Source organism: Condylura cristata, unplaced genomic scaffold (assembly GCF_000260355.1).
Source record: "Condylura cristata isolate star-nosed mole 26May11 unplaced genomic scaffold, ConCri1.0 scaffold00003, whole genome shotgun sequence".
NCBI classification, from domain to species: Eukaryota; Metazoa; Chordata; class Mammalia; order Eulipotyphla; family Talpidae; genus Condylura; species Condylura cristata.
In genome coordinates this window covers 7,400,831-7,418,627 of record NW_004567104.1, presented here as the reverse complement: position 1 = coordinate 7,418,627, position 17,797 = coordinate 7,400,831, and the positions used below count along the sequence as shown (strand labels likewise).

Below are 17,797 nucleotides of genomic sequence, written 5' to 3'. Positions count from 1 at the left end.
AAACATGCCTGAATCCTCGAGCCACTGCAAAGGCCCATGTCTGAGCTGTTAGGTGCCCTGACCTTGTCCACATAAAGATGTGATTTATGAAGTGCAGGGCACAGCAGCAGGGCTTCTGTCTTCTCCTGGAGAACCAAATTACTGAGGTGGAGATTAACATGCTTTCAGTCGGGCCCATTTCCAGACCAAGGGAAATTTTTTATTTACATTTTGTTTTTTTACCTTTAATTTCCTCTTTTTTTTCCCCCTGTCGTTTTTATCCCCACGGATTAAAACAAACACAAAAGACTATCAAGAGAGACCAGAAATATCTTTCCTGAACAGTGGTGATGTGTGTTGGTGACTATGGGCATTCAGAGTGTTTTTGTTTATAAACTCTCATTGTGCTGGCACATTTTACCGGCTTTGGCTAACCAGTGTCACAGTATTCACCTTCACCATTCAGTGGCTAAGTTTGTAAAATACTCCTTGGATTAAAACTTCTAAATAATTACAACTTAATAAAGTTTTACCATTGATTCCATGTTTTTTTCATCTAACTTCTCTTGCCTAGACATTAAGCTTACTCTACTAAGTAAACAGATTTGAAAGAAGGAATTGTTGGTAGCCAAGAATTTAGAGAAGAGGAAAGACACTTTATAGGCTTTTTGCATTTAGAGAATGGGATGATTTCTGAGTCCTAACGACGTTTTTTTTTTTTTTTTTAATCTATCTTTCAGGTAAGATTTTACAAAATCCTATTCTGATGTGGAAAAGAAAGCATTGATTTTCTTTTTAAACACACATCAATATCTATACATGAAGCTAATTTAATTAGCAAGCAGTTATTGTTCAGCCAAATGTCAATTTCTCAGATGATTTCATGCTTCTTGACATGAACTGTATGAAACAGGATTAAAAGGGATCTCCATGAGTGAAGATGCACTTGAGAAATGTAAAAATGCATTTGTATGTATGTTCTTGAAAAGCTACAAAAAAAAAAAAAAAAAAAAGACAAAACTGCTGGCCTGCTGGCTTGGAGTTCATTGTATATTTAGCCACCTCGAGAAACCCAAAGCTGCAGAATGAAGGGAACTCTACTTAGGCTGAGGTTATAAAGTGCCTTCCTCTATAAACTAAAAACATAATGTCAGGGTGAATGGGAACATACTTTATTAACTTTATGGTATTGAAAACTGCCAGCAAGTTGTCTTGTTTTTAAATATTGTCCTCTGCAGAGTCTTACAGGGCTGTTTGTCCACAGGAAGCCTATTAAAAGTGGACAGTGCAGTCATTTCATCTGGCTTTGGCTGGGCTGCTTTTCTTTCCTTTAATGATGTGCTGGAATGTACCATGCCCATAGGGTCTCCATTAGCAGAACTTTTACTTCTGGGACAACCATGAAGTTTAAGGCTTAAAAGAGGCATCAGCTTACAGTCTTGTGGGAATCACTTGAATACTGGAGCACTAACTTCTTACTGCTTTAACTAATATATTGACTTATTTTAAACAAACAGTTACACAATGAAGGCAGAGCCAGTGGCCTTATTGGAAATCTTTGAGCCTTTTAAAGATTCTGCAGTCCACACAGATGGGGGAGGAAGGAAGGGGCCTGAGGAGGGTTTATGCCCTTTTCAAACTAGGAAGAAAACACATTAACCTCTCCCACCCCAGCTCTGCCATCAGCCAAACGGGGATCTTTAAGGCTCCCAGAAAAATCTATCAACTCGCACTCAAACCTCATATTTTCCAATGCCTTTTTCTTGGTACATAATAATTAACAGGCATTCCCGTCTGGAAGAAAATCTTTTAAAAATATGATTCTCTTTTTAAATATTGCCGATAAACTGCTCTGATTTTTACTTTTCCCAAAACTATACATTTGTTGTAGTATGTTCTCCCATTTCATCCCTTTAATATTTAGATCATCTGTCCTGATACATTTTTGCAAATTAAAGCTGGTTTGAGATTATAGTAAAACCATTATTTTTAATAGCCCATTTCAAGGGCAGCGCTAAACACTGCAGAATGCGCATGTTACTGATTACTGCTGAGCAGACAGCGGCTTTTTGCAGATTAATTCGTAACTGGGAACTACTGTAAACAGATTTCACCAGAAATCCCAAGGAATAAAGGGAATTGGTGGTGGTATTTGACTCCTTGTATTTATTTATTGTTTTGGAAACCTCTTGATGGAAAGCAAATTAACCAGGGAGAAAAACAAGCCCCTAGCAAACGCCTTTTCCTCCAGACAGTCTTCTCTTCTGTTCATTTCTGATGGGAGGGGTGCATCAGGGTCTTCTTCTAAAGGACTATTATTTAAATAGTAAGAGGCTCATCACCCTTCTCTAGGATTTCAGTAGCTTATTTTTAAACTTCAAGTTTTGTCGTTGAACAGTGAGGTTATTTTGCCCTTTTTTTCCCATGAAGCTATCATATAATCAAAGGGGGTAGAATTGGGTGGGTGGGTAGGTGAGGGGATCAGAATGAAGCAAGAAGAGGAGAGAGAGGGAAGAAGGGAGGAGGGAAGAGTAAAAAGAGGAGGGTCGGGAGGAGGGGAAAAGGAGGAGAGAAACGTTGGCAGAGCTTCCCCCTGATCCTCCTGGTTTCCTTTAGTCGCTCTCACAAGTTATTCAGTACAGAACAAGACTGATGAGGATGATAGTAATAAAACAATAATGACGAGGCTAACTAATCCCCTCTCTAGTTAATTCTTCAAGATCTCAGAAATGTTAATTCTTTTGACTTTACTTAGTGAAGCGGAGATAACTTGTAGAACCAGCCTTAGCTCAGGCGGGTATCTGCAGATCTGGATTGCCGCGTGCGGCCGGTGCCGGCACCAGGCTCTGGCCGACGCGGGATGGCGCGCGAGGCGGAGGGCAGAGCCCTGCAGCCCGCGCTCAGCGGGAGGCAACCAGCTCACCTGGGTGGCGGGAGTCTCAGGCGCAGCGCCTTAATTCGGGGCGCAACGCCATCTACCGGCCCCCTGCGGCACCTGCAAATACCCAGACATCGATAGTCGTCGCTCCGCCTCCCCCACCCAAACCCAATATAAGGGGAAAACTTGGAGGCCCTTTCCACGAAATCCTAATTTAGCCAGGACCTGCCACTGATTCCACACGACCTTTTGTTATCCAGCGCCGTTTCCTCCTTTTCAGAGCAGCTGTAAAAGGCTAGGAGGTGGGGGCCAGGGGCTAGGGCAGGGGATTGGGGCTCTGAGCTCTCAGACCCTGATCAGGCCGCACTGTCTGAAGCAATCGGTTCCCCAGATTACTTGTATTTAATACACAATGCATCATAAAACAAATCCCTCATCCTGACAGGAAGAAAATAGAACAGCTCATAGCTCGAGCCGGTCCAATTTATGGCTAAATTAAAAAAAAAAAAAAAAAAAAGCTCCACAATGGGCAAGTTGAGGAAGGGCAGGAAATCAATGGCAGCTAACCGGGACTCTTAAAGGTTCTCAAGCACCAAACTCTATGGGAATATCTGACCGGGTTTTAGGTTATTTACAAAGGATTTTTCCTGTCCTACCTAGCACTGCTATGCCATTTTTCCCCTTAAACAATGGCCATTATCTGAAATAACAGTTCAATGTCACAGATAACAGGCCACCAAAACGAATTAGTCACCACCTCTTGTCATTTTCTCTCCCCCACACCCCTCCCTTTTGTTACTATTTTTTGTTTTGAAATCATCATTTTAGAGAAATATAGATCTACTAGATTTTAAGGGTCTATTTGCACTTGGAGAAAACAAAACAGGAGGCTTGGCTTGTCTCATTTTGCAGATACTTGAGTATAAACGCTTTCTACTTACCCTCTCTCTTCATTCCTGCCCCTAAAGTGTCCCTCGACTTATTTACTTTACTTAACTTTTCATTGTTGTGTTGAGAAGTTGGATTTAGTCCATTTGTTTTTATGAATGGAGTTTTGTGATTAAAAAACATTTATTTTCATTTAACCAGCGGGTTTCACTGAAATTCAAGACTAGTTCTAAGTAAATCTTAGACCACTCTATTTTTCCACACATTCCCTACATTCTTTTTTTCCCCCAATATTGTTTCTAAAATGTGTTGCTAAAAAATGACGATATTTATAAGAAAACTATTAATCTCCATCTAGTACTGATCACCAAAACCAGCATTTATGCTGTTATAAAGTTTAAAAATAATCTGAGTTAACAGATTGCTTAAATTCACTTTGGGCCATTCATGGTGCTTTCACGATTTGTCAAAGTATATGGCAAAATTCACCAGACAAGTTTTAATCTCTTTAAACTGAATATGCTCTTTGGGCAGTTCTTACACAAAAATGTTTCAGATTTTTAAATTATTCCTTTTAAGAAAAATGATTTGAAAAAGTAGCGTGCTTTTCTACTCACCTAACTACAGTAGTGCAGTGTACAATTAGGGTACGAACTTCAATAATTATACTAAAAGATGCTTAGCAGAAAACTGTAAGTGTACATGTCAACTTTTCACTCTTAGGCTACTGTTTCCTGAGAATTTCTAAGCTAATTAAGTTTAGCTAGAGCCAGCGTCCCTTTACCCTAAACCTCGTCGTGGTCCTCTCCAGCGCCCCACCCCCTGCCTCCAAGCACACACCCTCACACTCCTGAAATCACTTCTCCACTCCATCAATCCCATCCCCCACCCAAAATACACACAAACACACACACGCGCGCGCGCACGCACACACACACACACAGACACACACACACCACTTGTGCTTCCAGGACGTCGAAACAGAGGATATTTCCCTAGGGAAAGAAACCCTGCCTGGCGTGATCTGCCCATTGGTTGTTTACCCGGAGAAATCTACATGTTTAAGGGGGATGGTGCATCCATAATCAGTCCGTCCCTATAGGACTTGGGTCTTGGCGACCTTTTTGTGACCTCTCCCTCCAGAGGAGGCTGCTGTCACTTTAAAAATTTACTGAAAGAGGAGACCGTCTGGCTTCCGATCACTTTGGGCGGCGGGGAGATAGCTCCTTTTCTCCCTCGCCCCGGGTTCTTTCTGGATGGCCGAGCAGATCCTCTTTAAAGAGACAGTTCATGAAATAGAAACCCGGCGGCAGAGCTTGGAGTTGCGAAGGGGGAAGAGCCGGTGAGGGTCTAGGACCAGGGAAGGCGCGGCAGACGATCTGAAACTCGGCTGGAGCTCTCGTCGCTCCTGTGGCCCCCCACCTTTTCAAACTCTCCTCCTCCGGCCCGTCCACCCCCCACCCCCCACACACCTTGGAACTGGGAGAGAGAAGTGGAAGAAGTTTTAGTGGGTTTCAGATAACTTTCATTACACATTGGGCTGATAAGAGCAAGAGAAAGTGAGAAAAGAGGGAGGTGATGTGAACCAGAAGGAATAGCTCCGAGCTCATTCAGGAAGGGGGGCGGGGGGGAGTCAAAACACACCAAACCCGGGTCACCCAGACGAGAGGAGACATCATTTCTGGTCTTAAAAAATACATTGTTGGAGGACAATAAATCTGAAACGCGTGGTCCTGGCGAGCAGAACCTAGAGACGGACAAAGTTATCAGAGACTCAGTCGGAAATCGGGAAGCGAGGCTTTTTTTTTTTTTTTTTTAACATCTCGAATGTTGCTGGGGATCGTTTGAAAGGATTTTCGTGCAGGAAAGTTGGGGGCTGCTGATTATTTTGTTTGTTTTAATTCTTCTGTGATTGCTTTTTATTGCTGAGTTGAGGCCATAGAAATCTTAAGGTAAGAGAACTCACTTTTAAAAAAAAGTCTTGGCGATGTGCATAGTTTGTAACTTCGGACAGTTTCCTGCCTTGGCACCCCTTCTCCCGGGCGCCCCCCGCCCAGCCCCCTCCCTCCAGCTTTCTTTTTCCTACTTGCCCGCAGTCTCGCGGAGCCCTGCTGCTTATCTACGTTGCTCGGACTGGCGATTTCCTTGTTCCTCCTGTGGAACTGTGCGGTCAGGACGCGTCTCCCGGGTGGGTCGCTCGGCCTTCGGTGGGTCTCTGTCGGCTGTCGGCCTCTTTTCCTAGCACTCTTCTACTTCCCCTCCCTCCGTGTGCCTGTCTGTCGGGATCTGGGACGCAGAAGGTGGGGTTGCCAAAATCTGAATTCCTGGCACCCGCCACGCTACTTTGGAGCCGCTTTCGGCCGAGTCTCACCTTGCCAAGTAACAGCTTTGCTGTCCAACATCGTGAGCTGCTTCTCCAGAAAGTCACATTCGGACCCTTTGGCTAAATGGTGGGGATTTTTCCCCCCCTTTTGCTGTTGGTTGTTTGAAAGGGCCTTTCTCTAAAGTCCACCTAAAGGGAATTCTCTCTCCCTCTCTCTCTCTCTCTCTCTCTCTCTCTCTCTCTTGAACTATCTTTGGAACTTGACAGCTTTTAAAAACACAGGAGTGTGTTAGATAAAATGATGGAGGATGTATGATTACTTTTATTTTATTCGAGATTTTGGGAACGATTAAGACATTTGGGAGATAAATGCAGTTTTGGAGGCAAATCAAAAGTGAATAATTTACCCAGGGGAAAACGTTTCTGGAGAAAGTTAAGCTTTTGTCTTGGGGCAAGAATATTGAGAGTAAGAAAGTTAATATGTTGGTGAAATACTTGAATAATCATGTAACATATGTAAAAAGACATTTTTTGGAAATGACCTTTAAAGAATTTTCACTGTTGACAGTGGCAATGGCAATAATGTTAACACGGAATAAAATTACATCTAGAATTTTTATGTGCAGTGTATGCAATACTTAACTCTCTGCCCCCGCAAAAGGCAATGCTGGAAAGCTAGAGATGCTGCTTGACTTTGAAATTAACAAGTTCTTCACGTCTGTCTGAAAATCTGAAGTGAAACTGGTGTTGCATTTCACTGACTTCACCCCTATTTCCTTCATTAAATATTTCTCTGGTGTGTCAGTAGCACTGTCTTTTTGTTGTTGTTGTTGTTAGTTAAGAAAACATACAACAAAAGATCAACCAGAGCCGGAACAAACCAAAAAGCAAACAAGACAATCCCAACTTTAACTGTTTTTAAAATGTGTATTGCTATTGTTATTTATGTGCCTTCCAGACATCTGAGGAGGGGTGAAATCTCAAGTTGCCATTTTAGTTATTTCACCTTGAGAGTTGAAGAAAACAGCTTGAAGTTTGTAATTTTATAAATTAAAAGAATTGTTAAAATCTGCCCCTCTCGAAAGAGAGGCTAGTTCCTATAGATGTTTTGTTGCTAGTGTGAAGAGGTGTCCTTGAAAAAGACTTGATTTGTGTAAGTGAATGTGTGTGTAGCAATTATTATCCTATCTTCTGTTTCATTTTTTTTTTTTAAATTGTGGGACTACTTATTGCCCTTTAATTGCCTCATGGCCAAAGGCTTAATCATAATGCCTCTTGACTAGAGCCCTCAGAGCACTGAGCTTCTCCTTGAAGTTTGTGGTGAGTTAATGACTTGAATCTGCTGCAACTGGGTGATTACCTGAATTCTATGCAAAATTGCTTTTGGTCTATTTATCCAAGAGTTTAGTTTTAACTTTTTTTTTTTATGTATGTAGAAATATCAGCAGAGTTCTGTGAGGTGTCTTTAATTCATTAATTTTTGTTCAAGACTATTATTTAGTCCTAGTAGGAAACTTCCTGAAGTTTGCATTAACTGATTGACATTAACTTACTAACCTTTCTAGTTGTTCACCTTTATTAGGTCAACACCTCTGCAGCATTTCATATTGATATTTAAAGCTTCATTGCTGCAAAGTGAATCAGAATAGGTTACTTTTAAATATGCAAACCCTAGAAAAAGGATGCTTCGCATCTCAATTTTTAATAGATGTCTTAAGTTATTGTTAATATTTAGGATAGGCCAGATGTAAAATTCTTGTGAAAAATAAGCACACACAACCATATATAAGGATGGCAGGTTATTAAACTATTCTTTTTATTTTTTATGTGTTTACAAGCCAGTTTTGTTATATTTATTTACTAAACATAAAATTGAAGCATGCATTGGCATGTGTTAATAAAACACTAGGTTGCCATCTTTTCATGAGTGTTTACCTATCTCTTGTTTTCATTTGTTTTTCTTTAGTTCAGTCAGGAACACCTATGGGATAAATACTACTTTTTCAATTAATTGTGTGATGTATTTGGTTTATGGTAGTGAAACTGCACACTGTAAAAGGATTTAATAATATTTAAATTAAAGTTTTTAATTGGATTAATTTAAAGCGTGGAAGTATACTCTTACATGGAAAGACTGAGTAGACAAGATTAACTATTAAGTTTAGAAATATGTTAATATATGCTGTTCAATACTGTTTTTTTTGTTAAAATGATATTGGATAAAGTTAGGTCAATAGCACTCATTCATGCATCGCATGGAAAAACAAGCATTTTTTTGAAATCAGTTTTGTAATAAATTACAATTGCTTTGTTTCTCTAAAAAAGCAGTACATTGATTGCCACTTGTAAGATAACATTATTTTATCTCCTTTATTACTTTGTATTTTGTCTGATGATTTTTTCCTTTTAAAGATTCAAAATAGTAATATTATTTGAATAAAATGTTTTCAAGCAATTAACCATTCTAATGAATGTATATGGAAATTGATTGTTCTCATCTTCTTTCTTCTAGATCTTAGATGAGTTTTGCAATGTGAAGTTCTGCATAGATGCTAGTCAACCAGATGTAGGAAGCTGGCTTAAGTACATCAGGTTCGCTGGCTGTTATGATCAGCACAACCTCGTTGCATGCCAGATAAATGATCAGGTATGTTGTAAAGATATTTTGTTTTTCTTTGAAAGCACTAAAGTATCCGTGAAGCCTGAAGAATAAAAATAACAGCGAGCTGCAGTAGACCCTTGTGGCCTGTTTGTTGATATGGTGAAAGGTAATGCACAAATATAAATAAGATGCAGAATCAAGTCATTTTCAGTATTACTTTTTTTCTGTTCTACTTTTGTTGGTAGTTTATTTACTTTGTATTAAATGTAATTCATAAATGGACTGATTTCTAAATGTGAATGAATGATTTTAAAACAGAGTGATATTTATTTCTAGTTGTTGTTTACCTTTTAGTCTTTAACATCAGAATGAGGAGACATTCATAGAAAGTATTGAGCTAATCAAGAACACTAGAGATTATGCAGAAATTGGAAGTGATACACTTGAATTATTATAAAAATTTTATTTGAAATAGTAGGTTGGTATGATCTATGTTCATAGGTATGATCTGTGTGTAAACTTATCTGTTTATGCATTTTGTGTTGCTATGTGTAATTCAAAGTAAGAAACACTTGCAGACTGATCTTGTTCTGTAAATGTGAAAAAGTTAAAAAATGTCACTTCTGGAAATTGCTTTATGGAGGCCCATATAGTGAAATTAACTTTAATAAAAATAGCTATGAAATAAAGATCATGAAAATATCGTGAAACATATATTGCACTCAATAAAGTTAGGTTATGAATCCTGTAACCTAGTATGACAATACCTAGAACAACGAGAAGTTCAGCTTGTTAATTTTAGTTTTATAAACATCATAAGGTTAGAATTTAATTATGTTATCATCATTTATTTCTTTCAATCCAATGGTTACCTAAATCAAGTATGTCTCAAAGACCATGTTAAAATGGCTGCTTGGCAAAGCTATTATGAAAATCACCACCAAGAAAAAGAAAAGTTTAAATTAGATATTTTGAATTGAGAGCTGTTAAGGAATGCTAATATCATATAGTCTAAGACTCCATCTCAGTCATCATTATGAGATTATTGTTTGGCATTTTACCAGCTACCAGATAGTTTTTACTGACTAAACCTTATAAGAGGTAGTAAATTGTAAAATTAGGTTTAAATGGCAATCATTTAAAAATCTTCAGCATATATCAAAATAATAAACCAATCAATTGTTTTTTTCCCTTTGCCGTAAGAAAACAAGAAGCATTATTGACAAAGGACAACATTATTAAATTAGGTATTGATTGTAAGCAGAAAATATGCCCCGTTCGTCTTTTGAGTTACTGTCACCATCAACAACATTTTTGAGCACCCACTATTTGTAAATGTGAGAAATATGTAGGTATTGTGAATGAGTGAATTGTCCATCTTAGGTTACTCTAAAACAGGAACTGCAAGATCTCAAAAGGCGGCTGTAAGATGAAATAATGCAATTATATCATAAAAATGATTTGTTATCCATATTTATTAGCTGTAAGAACAATTTTTTTTTAGACAGTTAAATTGTAGACTCAGTAAAAAAAAAAAAAGTTTAAGGATGGGGCTTGTAGCCAGTACTTTTTTTTCTTTTATTAATTTTGTGTCTAATATTTTATTTTAAATATATGCTTGTCTTTGGGAGTTTTGATTACATTAAAAAGGGAAGTTATTTTCCTGTTCATAAGTATAATTAAATTGCTTATTAGAACAGGCATTTATAATTTTAACACAGCCACTACTGAGGTACACAGAAAATACATTGCTCAAGGAATAGTATATTTATTTTTACTGAAGTACCAGACAAAATAGTTAATCAGGAAAATCATAAAAGACTAATATTAGACACATACCTATTATTTCTGTGAGGACTCTTTTTAAACTTATATATTCTGTTGGCAGAAATTTAAGATGGTAACAAAGTACATATCAAATAACATAATTGTGAAATTGACATTACATGGTCAAGTAAGTTCACCCATAAACAACAAGAGAGGAAAGCAGAGGTAAAAGTCAGATTGTATGATAGGCACATATGCGTACAATCGTACTTAGCTCAGTTGACAAGACAAAAGAGAATAGACACCCAACAGGGTATGAATTTATTATAAATATATTCACCTATAAGTTTATATGCCTGTTTGTAAAAGTCAATTAATTTTAGCATTTGCGACAGCTTTGAAATGTGAATGTTAGACAAGGTACAGTGATAAAAGAGCTGACTTAGGAGTCTCTAGATCTATTTTTTTTGTTGTTGTTCTCTTATCTAAGAGAAATAGGAGGCTGCCAAATGGTAAATGAGCACAACTCATCACATAGTGAACACTCCCATTGTGTGAGATATTATTTAATATCCAGACACACACAGAGAGAGAAACCCTGGATCAGGAATGATTACTAAACACTGACAATATAATCTCACCTGCACAACATAAAAGGGATGGAACACTCTACAAAAATTGTAAAACGTGTTCTCTTAGCTCTTATTCTTAGATAGAGCTCAAGTTTGGAAAATGGATTTAAATAACAAGACAGTTATAAGTTCCGTACTCAAAAAAGGGAAGAATTTCAAATGAATCTTGCAACTTCTGACTAGTCATTATAATAGAGTATTTAACAAAAAGAAAAAAAGAAAAAGAAAAAAAAAGATAACCCCGAATAGGAAAGTGTATAAATTGCAGTTTACTTTGCAAGGTACATGTTTCGAATATCACATTTAATTAATATGGATCAGTTTTATAATTATGTGGAAGGGTTCTGTGAAAGAGGATAAATGTGCTTGACAAGATAATAGTATAGTTTGGTAACTGGGGGGCAGCCAGAATGCATGCACTGGACGAAACCCATATATAATTTGCATGGTATAGAAGAAGTGTTTGGAAACATAGATTTTGATTTTCACGGGAAGTTGGTAAAGGATGTAATCTATTTCATATCATAATATGAAAGGCCATCCGATTAACATTTTCTTAGCATTTTCCACTAGCATTTTATTTTAGGGGATTTTCCTAGTTTAAATATTCCAGTAGGTTCCTATGAGCTATTTCACCTCAAATTTTTTTTTTTCAGATTAGAGTAAGCTTTCTGGAAGCTTTCATTCTTGATCATACTAACTAGAAGATTCAGGTTTATTGGTTTTAGAAGTCTCTTTCAGTTCATGCTTTCAAAATTATTGCATTGATGTTTTTGGAGATAGAAACTTTGAAAACACTAGCATAAATGCTAAGCAGTAATTTCTAAGTAGGGGTAACTTCTGACTGATCTCCTTATTCCCTCCTGAAACTATTATATTTGTTATAATAATTTGTCTTTGCAAAAGGCCATACCAAAAAATGCTTATAAATTAAGACCACAATCACACTCAAGTCATAACTTAGTAGCAACATTAAAAACATACAGGATGTTTTACTCTTGAAATTCTAATTCCCACCCCCCTCCCCTTATTCCTTGCAGTGTCTATGCTCTTATAATTCTAGTGGGAATCTTTCATTGAGCAGATAATGCTTCAGCATTTTTATATTTGAACTCTCCAAAATTGTCCCTGGTTGCTTTCAGGAATTGCAATTGGCACTGAGTGGTAGAGCAGGACAGGAGCAAAAATAGAGTTGGATGATGAAAGTTCTTTCCAGAACAGGTCCTCAAGAGAACAAAATATGCAAAGAAGCCTGAAAAAGGCTTATTACTTATTCAAAGATTCATTTTGCATCAGAAGCACCCACATGTTTAATGTTGAGTGGGCTAAACATCTAGACAGTCTGTGAGCTGTTTTGTGTTTTAACCTGGACATCCTGATGGTTTTCCTTTGATGATGTGTAGGTAGCTATCCCACTTTTACAAGCCAGTTTGATGAGACGACGGAGCACAATGCTTTAGATTTGATCTTACCCTGTTCCTACCTTTCCCTTCATCCTTTGATAAATTTCCTCATACCTCCACATTTCCATTCCCTTTCCTGAGATCAAACACAAGGACTACTTATGGACTCCCTTTCTGTCTCAAACAATGCCCACTCATCTACGAGTACAATACAAGTTATGTGTAGTTATGCAATAATTCTCTGGACAAAGGTATTCCTCTAATATTTCTTCAAGGTAAAACCATACTGGTTATAATCAGACAGGTCACCCAGGCACAATTCTTGTAAGCTGGCTCTTTAGACTTTCACAATACCTGCCTTTCCAGTCATGATCAGTAAGTAGAATGGTCTGGGTGTGTGACTTGGGGTAACATTTTAGACGTGTGTATCGTAGGAAGGAGCACCGTTTCATCCAAGCTCCTGGCCTGCCCCAACATGGTCTACAAGTGGAATACTGTTTTCACCAACCCAGGACATTATTAATCTTGTCATTTACACAAGGTGATAAGTCCTTTCATTTTTAAAGAGGCCTTTGACAGCTGGTATTTAGTAAGTAGAAGAAGAGAAGTCTGCTGTTCACTCTGAATAAAAAAGAAATGTGTCCATAAGAGATTATCTAATGCCTGACTTATATTTTGAAGAAATAAGATCTGGAAGAAATAGTGCCCCGCAGAGAATACATGGCCAGGATCCACTTAGGAGATTCTGCTAGCTCCCTTGTGCTTGATGAACGGCAGCAAGATTCTACCGTGTTTTCAGTTGGAACAGGCATTGTTCTCATTTGTGCCTTACCTTATAAACTTTTAACTGCTTCCAGGACAATCATGGCTGAATTGGCCTCCCGCTTCCCCTCTCACTCAGGTCCACGTCAGTGTTCAAGCCGACTGCTGTGACACTAGCACACTATTATTATTGGAAAGTTATTATGGGCTCAATTATCAAGTTATTTTCTTTGGCTTTTCAACTGAGAAAAATGTTTTTCTGCATCATTCAATTATTGCAATTTGAGCAAAAAAAAAAAAAAAGCAGGGAAGATCAGCTGTGTAAAAAAAAAATGTAATTTGCTAGCCTCTTTCCACTTTTCAAAAATGTTTGCGTCTACTGTCAGGTAATTTGTTCACTTGCTCTTCCTTTACAAGGATTTCTGTCCACATTTTCTATGACCTCTTTGATGTTAAAATTATTATTGGCTTTGGGTATTTTCTTTGCTGTGCTTTTAAGTCAAGTTCCACTTTTATACCAAAGTTATGTTCTGCTGTTTTAAGATGAATGCCAGCTGGCAATACCCAGAGACTGGCTTTGTGAATAGTGCCTAAGCTGACTTTGGGGGTGATGCTGTCTGGTTGATAAGTTACTTCCTTCACCTGAAGATGAAACTGTCTCAAATAGAGTTTGCCATTTGATATTTACATGATAAAACAAATAGCACTATTGTCTCACACCTCCACTCCCCAAAATTATGCTCCTCTCCTGCCATAGACTAGGGTTTTTATGGATTCATAGGCCACCTAAGTTGAAAGAGAACATGACCTGGAGTATTCTGTGCCAATTTTAAGTAAATAGTGTTTACAATATACAACAGCTTTCCTTCAGGACAATCTTAAAGCATCACACCCATAGTCAACTCCAGCTTTAGCTATTTCTGGAATGGTCCCAAAAAGGTAGTGGTTAGAATGCATTATAAGCCATCAAGAAGGAAAATGTTTTGGTCAAGGACACGAGAAAACCTTCCAGTCTAGTTAAAAAAAAAAAAAAAAAAAAAGATGATCTTTAGTTTTCTCATCATGTTATGAAGGAACTCTTTCCAAACATTTCTGAAACCTTTCAGAATGATCAGAGAGTTTCCATAGAGTCAGATAAAATGACCACATTAAAGATGGATAGCTAATGGATATTTCCTGTGGACTTAGCAGAGAGGTCCTTAGAAGTTATTTAAAGAGACAACTTGAAAAGCTTCCAGCCTGGGCTGGAAATACACAGTAGTTCCAGGTATAATAAGATGTGGGTGTTTATTATGTGTCCTATTGGTACTATCTAGAACTAGCAGTCAATTTTCTTTGTTATTTTTAATTCAATAAATTATACTTGTTTTCCTCTCATGTGAGGGGCCTTTCCCTCCAATGATACTTTCGTCCTAGAAGTAACCAGCAGATACATACATTTTATCTTTGAAGTGTATATAGCAAAATAGTACCTGATATATCTCAATTAATATTTTGTAGTCTTTAAAACTATCACCCTAAAGACAAATATTGGATACCTTATCTCAGGGGAAACTAAGGAAAGTAAGTGTGATTTGCTTTGGCAAAGCTAGGCCCTGATAAAGCTTCCATTTTGTTGGACAAATATCTTTACATTCTGTCATCATTCTCTTTGCTGAGGACACAACTCATGTATCTTATTAATTAGACTCAGATTTTGTAATAAGGTCCCTCATCTAGAGGCTAAAGTATGTTATCACTCCTGCTCTCCTGAATTGGGGTTCCTACATTGCTGTTTATAATAAAAATTCTGGACCATGTTCCCTAAAACCAGTGCATATGTACATACTGACTTTGTGAACTTGATGTTATTTCTCTGTAGCCCCAACCTGACAGATGTGTTCATATCAAATGTTGACTTTGTTCATATTGCAAACTGTCACCAAACATCCCTTTCTCTTCCTTGTAAATGTTAAAGTTTCACTCAGCTTTTCCTAATAGTTTCAGTGGTAAGTTGAATGAAGTTATAGAAAATAAAGCATGAGGCTGAATGGTGGGAGCTGGAAAAGGAAGAAATCTATTGTCAACATCAAAGTGAAAAGAGGGCAATAATCTGAAAAAGTTGCCTCTCAATCCAGATGTAGCAGGGAGTACATTTCTCTATTATTTCAATTATTACAACTTCCTGAATAGGTTGAAGGTCATTCATAATTCACACTTCTGTCATTTTTAGACATGCCAAATGCAGTCTATTAAGCATAAATAAAACTTCCAGTGCTTGACCAGAAAGAATAAATGAGGATTCATAACAATAAGGCCTTGTTCATCTATTTTAGAGTAAATGATATGTTTTCTTTCTATCTTGATTTCTTCCTTGTGCACTGAATTATTTTTTATATCAGTAATGAAAACAGTACTTTAAGTAGATCCTAGTATAGCAAAGTAGAAAGCCTGACAAATTCTAGATTTTTCTCTTTTATAGGACAATAAACAAGAACCCTGATTATAACTATTAATAAATACAAATGGTAGTATCAGCTATTTAATGGAGGATTAGGTTGTGCATACACCCAGACAATATAAAAGAAGAAGAAAAGTCTTTTATGACTTAAAACTTTCCTATCAAAAAGCCTATGTCTACACTCTCTTTAGTGACACTCTTGCATTTAACGAATGAAAAAATGAATGTTAAATGAATATGATTGATTCCATTTTTACCTCTATATAATACATAATTGTATAACATAACACATTACATATAATATACAAGAAAATATATAGTAACATATAACTTATATGATAGAGTTAATCATATTCTACTAATCATTTAACATAAAATATAAGACTATCATTTATGTACTTTTAAAACATTTCATCAAAATATATATGTTGCCACATTGATATGTCATATATAAAATATGTGTTGTATGTATATAAGTGCAAATATAGTTATATAGAACATTGAATGAAAATATATATTTTGAAAGTCTAAAACCCACTAAACCAAGTCCTTATTACCTCTGCCTTTTATCCCTAGCTTACCCTTGTGGTAATAACTAAATGGATATTCTTTAGTTATTTGGAACTGGTTTCAAGACTTGATTACAATAAACTAAATATAGTGATTATTTTTAGAGCAACTTCCATCATATACATATAACATTATACTTGTGCCTCAAATTATCAAAAAGTGAACACATTTGGGGCTTTCCAGATTTATTTTCAAATATCTGGATGAGATAAAATTAAAACAAATATATTCAGAAATCTTAAATTAAATAATACGGAAAGGTCTGTTAATAAAACATTTACTGTAAATATTTGCTTACATAAATTCAGTAACCAGAGATCCAATGCAATCTCCATACTTTAGAAATATAACTTCCTGGAGTAATAAAAGAATCAAGCAAGATATTGGTAAACTTTAATTTTTTAATATGATAAAATGAAAAGACCACTTCAACTCTCAAAAGTTTTAAATGTTTGGAGAGTTTAGGTCCTTTTCATAATATGTTATATTTCTGGAATTTGGTCTTTACTACCAAAAAGAAAACCTCAGAGGAGTTAACACACTTTAAAAATATTTATCATGACTTATTTTAAAAATACTATTTCCAGGTAATCCTTTTTTTTTTTTTATAATATAAGGCCCCACTCTTTTTATCATTCACTTTATTTTGGGAATGACTGTTTTTTGTTTTTTTTCCCACTCTAATAGGGCTATCTTAGAGAAACACAGCAAAATAATAAACCAACTAACACTTTTGTATCAATTAAGCTTTTTTCCTTTTGTTTATATACTTGAGTTGAATTCCTCACAAAATCCCAGGTCTGGACATTTTTATTTGGATCCCAAATACCTTTTCCATTGGAGAAAACCTTTAACCTTTTCATGGAACTTAATAATTAATTACCTTTCATTTTCCTTAATACAGATCCCAGAGAGCTTATATTTGTAGTGTTTCTGATCCTCATATGCAATTCAGATGACATAAAATTCATAGGCCAATTATATCTGTTTTTTAGTATATACTTATTTAAAAGATATTATATTTATATTTTTATAAGTACGGTCAAGCATACTTCATATACAACTTCCAGAAATAATCTTCATAAATCTCTTCTTCACTGTATTTCTGTTTTCTGAAAGATCTATTTTATAACAGTAAAGAAGCACAGATGTGCTATCTTATTTTCTGAAAGTCTTTATTTCTCAAAGATTATACTCCATCATTCCCCCATATAATTGTTTTGTGGCAACAAAACATCATTATTTTTCATGTAACCTACTCCTCTCATTTTTCAAATGCCTACTGATTTACTGTTATTATTTAGTAATAATACTAGAATGTTAACACCAACTTCCCATAAAGACATTACTGGATTCATATTTAAGTCATCCTTTTGGGTCATTGTAATTATAGAGGTAAAGCATAATTTTTCTTGAGCCTCTCCAAACTTCTGAAAGATGAGCTATAATGGAGATCACAAGGGGTAGTGACACCTTGAAAAAACAACAACTAGATTGGTAAGGGTGTGGTAAGTGGAACTTCGAGGCACATTCTTATTGCTATATGAGGAAGC

At 36.5% G+C, this 17,797-nt stretch overlaps 1 protein-coding gene across 2 annotated transcripts in view; it reads left to right on the top strand.

Annotated features, from left to right (window-relative positions):
* Nucleotides 1–17,797, top strand: part of MECOM (MDS1 and EVI1 complex locus) — a 562,721-nt gene that overhangs the window by 493,413 nt on the left and 51,511 nt on the right. Inside the window, exons 1-3 of one of the 2 annotated variants that reach the window (XM_004674940.1) lie at nt 6,133–6,195; nt 7,326–7,388; nt 8,581–8,715. Coding sequence is in view for 1 of the 2 variants with exons in the window: in XM_004674937.2 (XP_004674994.1) it covers nt 8,581–8,715 (135 nt within the window). In the remaining variant the exon portion in view is untranslated. Of the gene's footprint in view, nt 1–6,132; nt 6,196–7,325; nt 7,389–8,580; nt 8,716–17,797 lie in introns of those variants that run through there. The other variant, XM_004674937.2, reaches the window with a different exon arrangement.